Source organism: Cibotium barometz, chromosome 3, assembly GCF_041138505.1.
Source record: "Cibotium barometz isolate CiBa-2024 chromosome 3, ASM4113850v1, whole genome shotgun sequence".
Lineage (NCBI taxonomy): Eukaryota > Viridiplantae > Streptophyta > Polypodiopsida > Cyatheales > Cibotiaceae > Cibotium > Cibotium barometz.
In genome coordinates this window covers 34,311,093-34,323,901 of record NC_141048.1, presented here as the reverse complement: position 1 = coordinate 34,323,901, position 12,809 = coordinate 34,311,093, and the positions used below count along the sequence as shown (strand labels likewise).

Below are 12,809 nucleotides of genomic sequence, written 5' to 3'. Positions count from 1 at the left end.
AGAGAGAGAGAGAGAGAGAGAGAGAGAGAGATGAAGAGGGGGAAAAGAAAAAAGGAAAAAGAAAAAAAAAAGAGGAAAAGAAAAAAGAAAAAAAGTGAACACAGGGGTGCAGACGGGCGGATAAGAAGATAACGGGGCAAAGGCGAAGGGGGAAGGTGCAATGGGAGGGCGGGCAAGGAAGGAGGGAGCGAGGGCGAAACAGGGAGGAGGGGGCGGAAGCGAGCTGGGAGAGGAGGGGTGAATGCAAGCAGGGGAAGAGGGGAGGCGACAGGGGGAAGGAGGGCTAAGGCGGGCTGGGGAGGGGGAGGGCGAAGGCGGGCAGGCACAGGCCGTAGGGAGGCTCTCAGCTCACGCTTACACCTCTTAGAGACACTTGGTATCATGAGCTTCCAACTTTTCTGGGTTAAGTGGATTCATGACAACAACCGAAGACCATCTTGACAGTTCCAACTATTCACTAGAGTCTTTTGATAGCGAAGGGTTTCTAGGAGATTGCTACGGGGTAAGAGCCTCGTCCCACAATAGTAGGAACCACTATCTCTTCAGCAACGTCAACCACAATAGGAAGGGGGACCCAAACTATAGCTCAAGTGGTGACAGGTACTCTAGCACAACTGCCTCCACTCACTAAAGATCAAAGACAGTGGGATGTTTATGATTCCCAAGCAATGGCCATGATCGCTCTTTCAATCAAGCAATCCATTATTCCTCACATCCAATCTTGCAACTCGGAAAGGGCTGCTTGGGTTGTCCTCGAGACCATGTTCTAGTCCCGTAATGAAGCACGAGTCTATACGTGATGCGGGAGCTAGACAACCTGAGGGTTAATGCAAGGAGAGAAAACCAAGCCTTCTTCTTTAGGGACAAAGGTAAAGTGCATTCATCACCTATTGACACCAAGAAGTAGAAAGGAAAGTGTCATTACTGCCACAAGCCATTGAAGAGTGTTGGAAATGACTTGCAATGTTGAAAGCTGATGAAGACTCTGCAAACTCTGCTACTTCTACCTACGACGTCAAAAAGCAGCAACCAAATGAAAAAGCAAATATAGCATAAGATCCTTGGAACGGGGGGACGCCGTCCTGGGAACACTTTGGGACGGGGACGGACGGGGATGGACGGACGTCCCCAGCTGGGCGTCCCTCACAAGGGACGGCATTCCGGGGACGGATCCAAGAGGGGACGGTTGTGAGGGACGGCTGCATAGGAACGCCCCAGGTTGATGTTTGGGCAACAGTCACATTTTTTTGGGCTGTTTGGGGAGGGCTTTTCGTGGGCCTTTAGCCTTGGCCCATAGGCCTTGAGCCTTTGAGGCTTTGGGCCTTGGCCTCTCTCTTGCCTCCCTCCCTATAAGAAGAGACACACACACACTCCCTCTCACACTTCAAGCTTAAGCTTCACACACACACACTCTCTCTCTCCCTCAAGCAGCAAGCCTCAAGGGCCAAGGTCTCAAGTTTCAAGCTCTCGCACAAGCAAGCTCTAGCCTCTCAAGACTCACACACTCTCTCAAGCTTCACACACACACACACACAGAGAGTGCACACACACCCCCACTCACCCTCACACTCAAGTTCTCCCTCAATTTTCATGGAGGCGGTGCACGGCCTTGGGAATGCAAGCTTTGCCCGTGTAGGCGAGTGGGTGGCGCCGACAAAGTGATTTTTAAGTGCCGTTGCTACCCCCGTCCCCATTCCCTACATACGGTCGTCCCCTGTCCCGTTCCCGTCCCCGTCCCCGTCCCCGTCCCCTGTCCCTTGTGGGGATTAGGTACATTGGGAGTGAAGACATGGCCCCCATCCTTGTTGCCATCTGATTCTAAACCTTGGTAAGGCAGTTGAGGATCCTAGAGAGGGTACTTACAGATCCTAGTCTTTCTGAGGACATTGAGAGGATATGGCATGATAGCCAGAGCTCTGACCAGGATGCAGCAGGCCAGTGTGCCCAGGGACTCATCGAGCTCAGCTCTTTTTTGCATGTTGTAGCCTTGACACGGCTGGGAGAGACACGAGAGCGGGAGCGTCGTTTGAGACGTAGCCTTGCTTCGCTCCAACGCCTTCAGGAGCAGCAGCCTACATGTGAGTGGGTGGCGTCCCAGCTGAGCCAGGCACGCCAGGAGGTTAGAGAGGCAGAGGAGCAGAGACATGAGTTCTACTATCATCGCCAGGCCTCTCAGTGGACGCAACTTGGTGATAGAGTGACTGGGGAGTTCTTTGAGATTACTGGACCTCGCCGTGCTCGAGCAGGAGTACGCCAGCTCAAGAGGCAGGACGGATCGGTAGCCACTGAGCCCGGGGAGATCAGAGCCATTGCCACTGAGTTCTGTAGAGACCTGCTTTCAGTGGAGCCAGCCACAGAGGCATGGGATGCTTGCAGACAGACTGTGTGGGCCCATGTGCAGAGGAGGGTCACTGAACAGTTCTGGGTGAGCCTCTTTCAGAGGTTGAGCTTGCTGAGGCTTTGAGGGTCCTTCCGCGCCATAGTTGCCCTGGGGAGGACGGATTGACGCTTGCCTTTTTTATGCGCTATTGGGACCTTTTGGGGCCAGGCCTCCGCAGGGGCTTTCAGTATGTTTTGGACACTGGGGTGATGCCACAGAGCTTTTCAGAGGGCTTGATCTTTCTTATCCCCAAGGGGGAGGGAGTGTCAGATGATATTCGGCATTGGAGACCTATTACAATCCTCAATACTATCTACAAGGTCTTAGCAAAGGCCTTGAGTTTGAGGATCCAGCCCTTCCTTGGGGAGTTGATTCATGCTACCCAGACAGGATTCGTCAAGGAGCGCAGTATCCTTGACAACATTTTCACCTTCTGGGAGGCGACGGCCCGAGCTAGATTTCTCGGTGACTAGATTTCTCAGTGAGGACCTGGTCGTGATGCTTCTCAATTTTGAGAAGGCATACGATAGAGTCGATTGGGGTTTCTTAGAGGGCACTATGCTTCACCTGGTCTTTGAGCCAGTTTGGATTCGAGGAGTGGTGGCTCTATATTCCACAGCTCGTAGCCAGGTGCTGATGGCAGGAGGACGGGGGCCGAGTTTTGAGTTGACCAGATCAGTCCGTCAGGGGTGTCCTCTCGCCCCGTTTCTTTTTCTCTTCTTTGTTGAGGCTATGAGCATGTATCTGACGGCAGAGGAGGTTGGTTTGAGAGGACTCCAGCTCCCTGTCCGGGGTGAGGACTTGCTCGATGCTGAGTTTGTTGATGACACGGGATTGTTTTTGCATGGCCAGGAGGCCAATCTTCAGAGGGCAGAGCAATCGCTATAGGTTTTTAGTGCAGCTTCGGGAGCATTGATCAATTGGCGCAAGGAAGACAGTGGCCTTTTGGATCAGTAGTGCTCCCACTCCGGCATGGAGCCCAGACTCGGGTTTTAGATGGATTCCTCCTGGCACAGCAGCGCGGTATTTGGGATGCCAGATTGGACTAGATTTATCACCTGAGCAGCAGATCGCCCCGCTTCTTTTGAGCATTCGGAAGAAGCTTTTGTATTGGAGTACAGCTCGGCTATCCTTGGCTGGGAGGGTGGTGGTGACAAATCAGGTGCTTTTAGCGACCATGTGATACATCACGTCTTGCTGGATCGTCTCGAGCTCTTGCATCAGCCAGGTTCAGAGGCTGATCAGGAACTTTCTTTGGTCTGGGCGGGATGGTCAGCCAGCCCGGGCTAAGGTTGCTTGGGCAGTTATTACTCTTCCGCTGGCCCAGGGGGGCTTGGGCATTATAGATCCAGTTGATCAGAGTAGAGCCTTATTGGGGAAGCTTATTGTTCGGGGGCTGCTTCCAGGCGCTGAGCCTTGGAAGGAGCTTCTTTTTCAGCGACTGCAGGCTAGAGCTCCCCTAGCAGGGGGCACTTGGGCACCAGAGATACGATGGATCTTCATAGAGATGAGAAGGACAGGCCTCAGTAGAGGATGGGAGGACAGATTTGCCTTGAGCATCCTGCGAGCTTGGGAGTTGCCGAGACCGGGGCTTTCTCAGAGACCTCCTACTTGTGATGAGGAGCGGGCCAGACAGCCGCTCATCTGGAGCCCAGCGGTACGCACAGAGCAGGGTCATATGCTGGGTTCTCGGCCTCGTCCAGCCTGGGGACCATTGGCGGCAGGCCCAGCACGTAGTTTTAGAGACTGGTAGGCCTTCTGCAGTCTCCCAGAGGAAATCCAGGTGGAGAGGCTGAGTCAGCAGAGGGGGGCTGATTATGAGGGATGACATTCAGGAGGCACTCACAGAGGAGTGGTTCACGCCTCTCGAGCCAGCGGCCCTACGATGGATGGGAGCTTTTACACAGTTGGAGATCCTGATTGCTGTCAGAGCTTGCACTGAGGATGGTAGATGCCTCTACTATGAGATCCAGGATGAGGGCAGACTTCAGAGAGTGGAGGCGGAGTCGCCTTTGGTTGCAGAGTGCATCTTTCAGAGGATACGGGTAGTGGCCGCCGCTTCCCAAAAGTGGCATATTGATCCAAACCCTGCAGATGTGGACTCTGAGTGGCGCATATGGGCATATGCTGCGCGCCCCTTGGTCGGGCTCTAGTGGGACCTTGGCGAGTACGAGTGGCATGATCCTTATGCATCCTCCGAGGCCACAGAGATCACCTTTTTCCAGTACACTGTTCGGTTGGGGAGACATATTTTGACTGCGAGGAGGATGGTCTCTCTAGCTGCATCGGAGCATTGGCGGCTACAGGGACTCTCACAGGAGTTCCTGGAGGATTTTTGGACCAGGCTCTGGGCTAGTCGACAGGCACGCAGGATCTCGACTTTCCAGTGGTGGTTGGTCGCCCACAGGGGCTCTGCAATTGGCACCTGGCTTGTCTACAGTGGTCTTCCGGCGGCCTGCGTCCGATGCGGCCACCCTTTGGAGACACAAAGACACTGCCTATGGGACTGTCCACAGGCGCAGCAGATTTGGCTGCGGATGCTGCGCATTCTGGCCCCCCTCTCTCCAGAGGGCATGTATACGTGGGGTGCCGCTGCTTGGTCGACTTTGTCAGGGCCTGCTCTGGGATATGAGACGGAGCAGGACAGCCAGGCCATCAGATTCATTAGGGGCCAGCCTTGCCTTGTTCCTTCACCGGATTTCTTGTCCGCCGGCTGGACACAGGAGAGGGATCTATGATGGGAGCTCCTCAGCAGCCTCACGATCTGGTTCACCTGGAGAGCCCGGTGTTTCAGGGCCTTTGAGGGGAGACTGGAGCCACCAGCAGAGACTGTTCGGGGGATTTGGCAGGAGTTGTTACACACCCTGCGAGGACAGTATGACCGCATCTGGGGCGACTCGGATGAGGTGATCTTGCGGCGCCAGGCCTTTCACACCACTTGGCGCAGCGGCCCCTTCTATACCCTACACGCGGGTACCCCCCGCTGGCACTACAGGCCACCTTTTTGGCTTTTCCCCCCTCCTATTGTATGATATAGCCTCTCAGTTCTTTGTACTGATATTTGTACTTTTTTGCACCTCCCTAGCTGCCTTGATTGGATCTCTGCTCTGCTTTCTTATGAGCAGGAGAGGGTTTTTTGTAGCCCAACGGGCGTTTTTTATATAACTAATGAAAGGACCTTTTCTCGGGAAAAAAAATGTAGTGAGTGTGTGTGGGACCAACCTCTTAAGAGTATCTTAGGTAAGCAATGATGTATGTAGGTGAAACCTCTTAGGGACACTCAGCATCATAGTTTGTTGACATGTGGCATATGTGGTTGCAGCATATGTATGCTTCTTGTAAAGGGGGGTCTCTCCTATAAAAGGACCATTATCATAATGATTGAGTATGCGTAGTCTTTGAACTCATCTTGTGCTCTCGTGTTAACCATTCTTGTTAACCACTTGTGGTTAAATCCTAATACCAATCAGTAGGGTCAGGGCTGGATCAAGTGTAGCAAGGCTTCCGCATGCAACAGATGCCATAAACCATGGAGGAAAGCTCAATGAACTGTGCAGATTGGCCCTTGACAGACTTGGGCGCAGCTGGCAGATCAGAGTGGAGCTGCTAGGCCGTGCTGGGACATGGGCAGCAGCAACGAGTGATGAGGCCTTTCTCCATGGGGGCCAAGCTATGTCTATGGAGCCCTACTATAATTTCTACACAAAGGGGTATACTATTGTTGATGATTCATTTCATTAGGTAATAAGCAGCTATGTGCCCTTCCTTTAAGTAGGTGGTGTCCCCATGCAACCAGTGTTGGGTGACATCCCACACTATCTTCCAATCTCTAAAGCTTGTACTTCAATATTTGGATTCAGGCACATTAGGAAGTGTAGGGTGGAAATGTGATGGCGGATGGCTCTAGGGCAGTGCACAGGCGGGGCTCAACAGTAATGGGCTCGCTGAGAGGTTCATAGGATGCCGCAGAAGGTGGCAAAAGGTGGGCACCACCTGGGAAGCCTGGCGGAGCAGCCGGCACGAGGCTGGGCAGCACCTCGCAAACTTGGGCAGAGCTAGCAAGCTAGGGGGCCAAGGTATGGCTATGGTGCCCTTTTTAAGTAGGTGGTGTGTCCATGCAACCACCCTCCACTTGTAAGTGGGTATGTGCCAAGTGTTGGGTGGCACCTTACACTTGGCATGGCTGCCCATAATCTTGTGTGTTCATGGATATGGGCAGCCCACACTCGTGAACAAGTAGGGCACCCTATATATAATGTAATTGCCCACGTGTGTGAACCTGCAAGTACAAAAACTGACAAACATTGAATAATGCTTCTAGCAAGGCTTACCACATGTTCACATGCACAGAAGCTTGTCAGATTCAGGGCAATCCATGCACACATGTCTATTGACCAATCCTAGGTATCCTTGGACCCGAAATGGACACATCGCACGCAGTAAAAACATTTTACACTTTCATTTCCATGCATCAATCAAACAAGAAAGATGCAATGCATAAGTTGTTTTGGACAAGCTCCCATTTTCTAAAGCTTGTACTTGAAATTTGTGAACTCAGACATGAGAACCAAGTCCCGACGTGCCATCGAGTCAGACTCTCGATGAGTTCACTCATAGCCAGTAATCACAGGGATTATGTCCAGTTGGTGACAATTTGTGTTGGACTGCCACAGTCGTGGCATAAAAAACTAGTGCACTTTGAAGGCACATAGGCCACTCTATGGAAAACGGATGGAACAGCTATTGCATCACCTTGAATAAACTCCAGGCAGCTTGAAACTGTGTAGAAGATACATCGTATAGCACTTGATGTCTCTGCTTGGAGGATATTGGCGCCCCTCGGTGCCTTACATATAGTAGGCCACCAAAAGTGCCAAACTGCTAGGCTGCTGATCATCTTCCTATGGAATGCTTTCCTAATGTGAGCTCCTAGCATGGTGGGTCGCTTGAGGATGAATTAAGAAATACTGAAATCGCTAGGTCTTTGCCATCCTACTCCTACCGTACCTGCCGTCTCCATGGTCCATGCATGCAACAGTACTTCAAGTTGTAGAACTTTTACTGCTTGTAGATCTTACATTAAGTAGCATATACAGTATAGATTGAAGAGTTGTGAGATTATTCCTAAGGTATGACATGTCTTTATTAATGACAGGCTGATGCCCTTCAATTTTGTGGTGCATGCACACTCATGCGACTTGTTTCCTGGAAAATTGTGAGATTTGGAGGTATTGCGTAGCTGTTAAATTTTTCCTTTTAGAAAATTGTAAGCAACTTTCGAGAACTTTGTGCTTAGATGCCCTTGATGTGAACCCCTCCTTTACAAGCTCTTCCAGAGTGAGCAATGCATCTGGTTGTATCCATGTGCATGGAGGTAGAGCTGCCAAAGGCAGTTCCTGATTATCCTACTGTTCCCTTTTTTGTTAGCCTGTTTGTATGTCATGTATTGTGCATACTGAGACTGACTACTTATCTAACAACATCTCATCCTATAGTCAGTTGACAATCTCCTTTGGAAAATCAATGACATTAAAGATGGTCATGGATGCTATTGGACATGTGTCTAAATAAGGGTTGAGATATTGCCACTCAGCGGCAGGCCATTGAGACCCAAATTCCAATGAGGGTGTGCTGTGTACAATTTCTCAATCCTACTCTCATGTGTGTGCTAATTAATGCTGTGTAAAGCAATTCTAGTAAAGTTTGCGATCATTAAATTCTTGGTTTAATTTTTATTGCTAGACTATTCATGCTTATACTGCAGCTCGCTTCACAAACAATCATTCCAAACTGAAGTATTTGTAACTTTGCACTAGTGCTTGTTTTTAAAGCTTATTCCTTGTGTGAACACAGCCAGTGGGGCTGAGTTGCAGGGAGAATGTTATTAAGGAATGTGATGAAGAAGCCGCCATTCCCCAGGCAATCGCAGAGAGGTAGATATGCATATATGATGTTAAGCACTTAAATTAAAATATCAAGTCTTAATCATTCTTTATTCCTTTTATTACAGGGCAGTGCCAGTTAGTGCTGTTAGCTACGAAGATATTGAGGGTGATAGGCTCAAAAGGGATGTTCTATTCTGTTATGATTTGCAGCTCCCTCTAGACTTCAAACCTCACAACAAAGGTCCGATGGCTTTATATTTTGGGCATTATAGGAAATTCATGAATTGTTGATAGAATGGAAGGCCTAGTTCTGACTTATAAAAGCTAATGCAGATGGAGAAGTAGACGACTTCACTTTGTTGCCTATTGAAGAAGTGGAGAAGATCCTTCAAACAAGCACTGCTTATAAACCCAATTGTGCCCTTGTAGTCATCGACTTTCTCTTCCGCCACGGGTATAGTAGCTTGAGTCAACATGCTTGTGATCCTTGTCTAGCCTAAAAATGTGGAAGAGGTACCCATATCTGAAGATATAGAGTATGTGCATATCCCCATGGAGGGATGGCCTAATGGCAAAAGGAGACGGCTACATGGCGTGGAACCAGGGCTCAATGGACATGATGTGCTTATGTACATACATATACACACATTCACACATACACATACATGCACATATACATACACATACACATACATGCACGTATGCATACACACATACATACATACATCATGTATGCATGTATGTATGTGTGTGCGCGTGTATGCACACATACACACGCACATGTGTCCCCCCCCCCCCCCCTCTGGCACACACATTACAAGAAAAAGATCATGGGCATGCCATGTGGATTGGCATTCATGAATTGTATGATGAACAAGTATCTCATCTTTGTGGTGTTTTTTATTACAGGTACATAACCCCTGATCAGAAGGGTTATCTTCATCTTTTGCTTAGTCTTCAAAGAGGGGAATGCCTTTAGGAGAACTCATGGATAAACTAGTCAAAGCAAGAGAACACTTGACCTTATCAAACTCCACTAAGTCTACTACGTAGCTTTATATTATCATTTTATCTTATATGTGAAATGATTCTTGTCTGCACCACTCATCGGTCACACCTTTTTTGATGGAGGGGTAGCTTTTAATGTTTTTTCAAGTATTTTCAACAAAGTTTTATAGAAGGAATTGTTTCTTTGAAGAAACAAGTTGTTTTCAGTAAAATGTCACATTCAACAATATTTTTGCTATGTAATCACATTGGCCTTAATGACATTATATTGTGTAGGTGGCCATGTGACATTCGTTACCCTTGTTAAAGAGACCATGGAAGGTATCTTGATAACCATGTTGTTGCACTCGTGTGAGATTGTGTTTTTGCTTCTCATTATTGTTGAAGCAGCAGCTTGACACATGCAATGAACAAAGCATTTCAGGGTAGGCTTGATCTTCTTCTAGAGTTTGGCCCTATATATCTCTTAGGCGAAGAAGCTTCAGTACATCCTTAATGAAGTCACTAATCATTTGCCATAATTAACTCCTCGATGACACCTTGAGAAGCACTATGCATCGAGATGTGGCCTGAAAAGAAGAACTACACAGAAAACCAAAGATGAAAGCTTAGCCAAGAGCAAGGGTTTTATTGACTCAATCTTGGGCCATTTCAACCCTCATGGATTTGGCCTGAAAAGGACTACACAGGGCACGACAAGATGAAAGTGAAGCACTTTTTAATTAAAGTAGTTGCAAAAAGCCTAGCTAAGAGGAATTATTTTATTGACAATCTTGGGCCATTTTAACCCCTCACAACACTATGCACAACGCATGAAAACATTACATATATTTATGAAATGACAAGCACAACATTTTGAAAGAGAAAATGTCATGTTCATGGTAGATCATGCATGGGATTATCATTACTGTCCTGAGGTAGATCTGGTACTCTTCGCGAAAAAGCACTAGTATATTGGTGCCTAACTTAGGACATGGTTGCCATCCAATGTCCCTTGAGTGCACATGTTCTCTTCATCGTCGCAAAGAGGGGCTCCATCGGTGTCCTTATTGGTAATGTTATTGTGGACTGTGTTGGATTACCACAGCTTGTGAAGGCTTGGGTTGATCTGAAAAGATCACGCGATTGTGAAGAGTTGATGCTCTTCATCATGTTGCTTTCATTGACAAACCTCCCCAACACCCCTCTTCATGAACTTCTAGTAAACAATCTAACCCAAAGGTGGTTAATTCTTAGCCACAGTAAGATGAAGACATTGTTGTAAGCTAGCCATGAGTTGAGATACATAGCCATGGGGGGTGATGGTGAGGTGTGCAGAGAGGCTCTTGGAGTAGTGGGAGTTTTGCAACATGGGGAGTGGGTGGATAGCAAGGGTACTGAAGGTAGGAGCACCTTTCATTATTTGAAAACTTGTGTTGTGATGCATATAGGCTTTTGTCATTGGAGTGCCTCTACAATGTGAATTCAAGCTCCTACCCTCAATATAGCAAGTCTAACCTTCTATTCAATGTCTCCGAGCTACTCCCATTTGTATGTCCATAAACAAATTCATTTTGTTAGTTTTTTAAATATACATGTTTCCATATGTACATACAATGTTTATAATTGGAAATAGGCCTACATAGCTTTGTATTGATTCATTAATAATTCTAAAAAAGTAACAACCACAAGTTACCCTAGCCTTTCATCTTGCAAAATTGGTTATGAATAAGCTATGGTACTAACTAGAATGCTTGGAAAGTTATGCGTGTGATTTCTTGTGTACATTTGACATATATAGAGTACAAGGGAGATGTAGAGTTTTGGGAGTATGTTAACGTGTTCAATGAGGCATAATGTGGCTAGTGTAGTCGATTGAATAACATATTAAAGATATAAGGCTTTGTTGTTTAATTACATAATGTTTGGAAATCACGCGAGTGTCGTTGATTGGTCTGAAATTTGAGATGTTTGAGTGACTACGTTTTTGTATGAAAATAGTGCATCTTGAGTATATACCAAGCATCCAAAAGATGAAATTACAATCAAAACCCCATTAATTGTAAAACTTGCTCACGGTTGACCATGACAAAGATGAAGGTTTGAGTAGTAACCTTCTTGATTGATAGAATTCTTTGTTTTGCTCTAGCTCTTCTAAAGAGACGAGTCACCTTGTTGAATTGTGTAATTGTGGCATTACACAAATCCAACCATGTGGAGCATTTGATTTGTCAATCATTTATTGTCTATATTGCTATATGCAAAAATGAACACACTAATTGAAACGATATGGACATAATGTAGGCCTAAGCATAAAGTGCACTAGTTGGTGGATTATTCATTCTCATAATTGCTTTGAACAAACATAGGCGACACACTAGCTTTGCTTAATGGTGACATTGATAGTGACATAAGCTTGCATATGCTACAAAATTTATAGATACTCATTTCGAGCTAGATTCTAGACATCATCATGGTCTATCAATATAAATAGGAGGGAAATTGAAAAGCACATGCATGTCCCCAAATCAAAAGCCCATGCATGTCCCCAAATCAAAAGCCTAGTGGATAAGGCTTTGGACATCCTACAAGAGGTCTTGGGTTTAAATCCTCTTGGAGACGCCTCATACTAATTGTGTGCTCACCTACAAGTAGGCACATAGGTTGCCACCCGCACACTTTAGGCCGTCATCGTTCAATCATCTTGGTGCTTGCTTCCACCCTCTTCTTCGACGATTTTGTAGTGACAATAGTATGCAATGCGCTTGCCTTTCAAGCTCATGCTCTAGATCAAGGCCGATTGGTTGCCCTTGACATCAAAGATCGTCCTGACTCAACTTGTGATGCCTAGTTCTACCAAAGCTGTGCAAGATGTTCACTCCAATCAATCGAATGACTAATGTCGGGTTTGTCTTGTGGCTTGTTCATTGCTTAACAACAAGTTGCCAATATTTGGAATGGTGGTACCCTCTTTGTGGTACTTGGGAATGTGTGGTGAGTAATATGGCATGTGTCCTCCGGTGAAATTCCTATGTGCGACTCGTAATGAAATAAGACTCCATGAAAAAAAAATTTAAAATCCCATCCATAGATCTCGTTAGAGAATATGAGGAGAAAGCGGTTAGTAAGAAAAGTTATATCATGTATATTATTCATACAGCCATGTTTGTCATATTAACTGATTGGACTTTTATTCATACAGCCATGTTTGTCATATTAATTGATTGAACTTACTTTTAAGGAAAAAAACTTAGAAGGTTGGGAATAGTAGAGAAGATTTGAGAAAATATTAAATTTACACACTTGAGACCCATAAAGTTGTGCTAGAAAGAGAAGCATGTCAGACGTTATAGTATATAGTCATGTCAAGTGTCAAGTTCATTGTGATAAGGTCCCAATGATTATGGGCATGTGGATGTAGCTTTTGGTGAGGTGTCTAAATTAGTCTAAAAGTGGGATTGAGATTGTCATTTTGTAGGATTTGGAGAGAATTCAATGAATTTAGAAGAGTGATTCTTAGCTTGAAAACTTCTTGAACCGTAACTGTCAAAATTGTA

General features: G+C 46.6%; 1 protein-coding gene across 3 annotated transcripts in view; it reads left to right on the top strand.

Moving 5' to 3' along the window:
* LOC147639988 (nudix hydrolase 20, chloroplastic-like) overlaps positions 1–9,366 on the top strand; it is a 51,842-nt gene extending 42,476 nt beyond the window's left edge. For all 3 annotated transcript variants that reach the window (XM_086775947.1, XM_086775957.1, XM_086775941.1), the window contains 4 exons: positions 8,234–8,313; positions 8,391–8,506; positions 8,599–8,719; positions 9,175–9,366. In XM_086775947.1, coding sequence (XP_086632073.1) covers positions 8,234–8,313; positions 8,391–8,506; positions 8,599–8,719; positions 9,175–9,244 — 387 coding nt within the window. In that variant the 3' untranslated portion in view covers positions 9,245–9,366. The remainder of the gene's footprint in view (positions 1–8,233; positions 8,314–8,390; positions 8,507–8,598; positions 8,720–9,174) is intronic.
* The last annotated feature ends 3,443 nt before the right edge of the window (positions 9,367–12,809 follow it).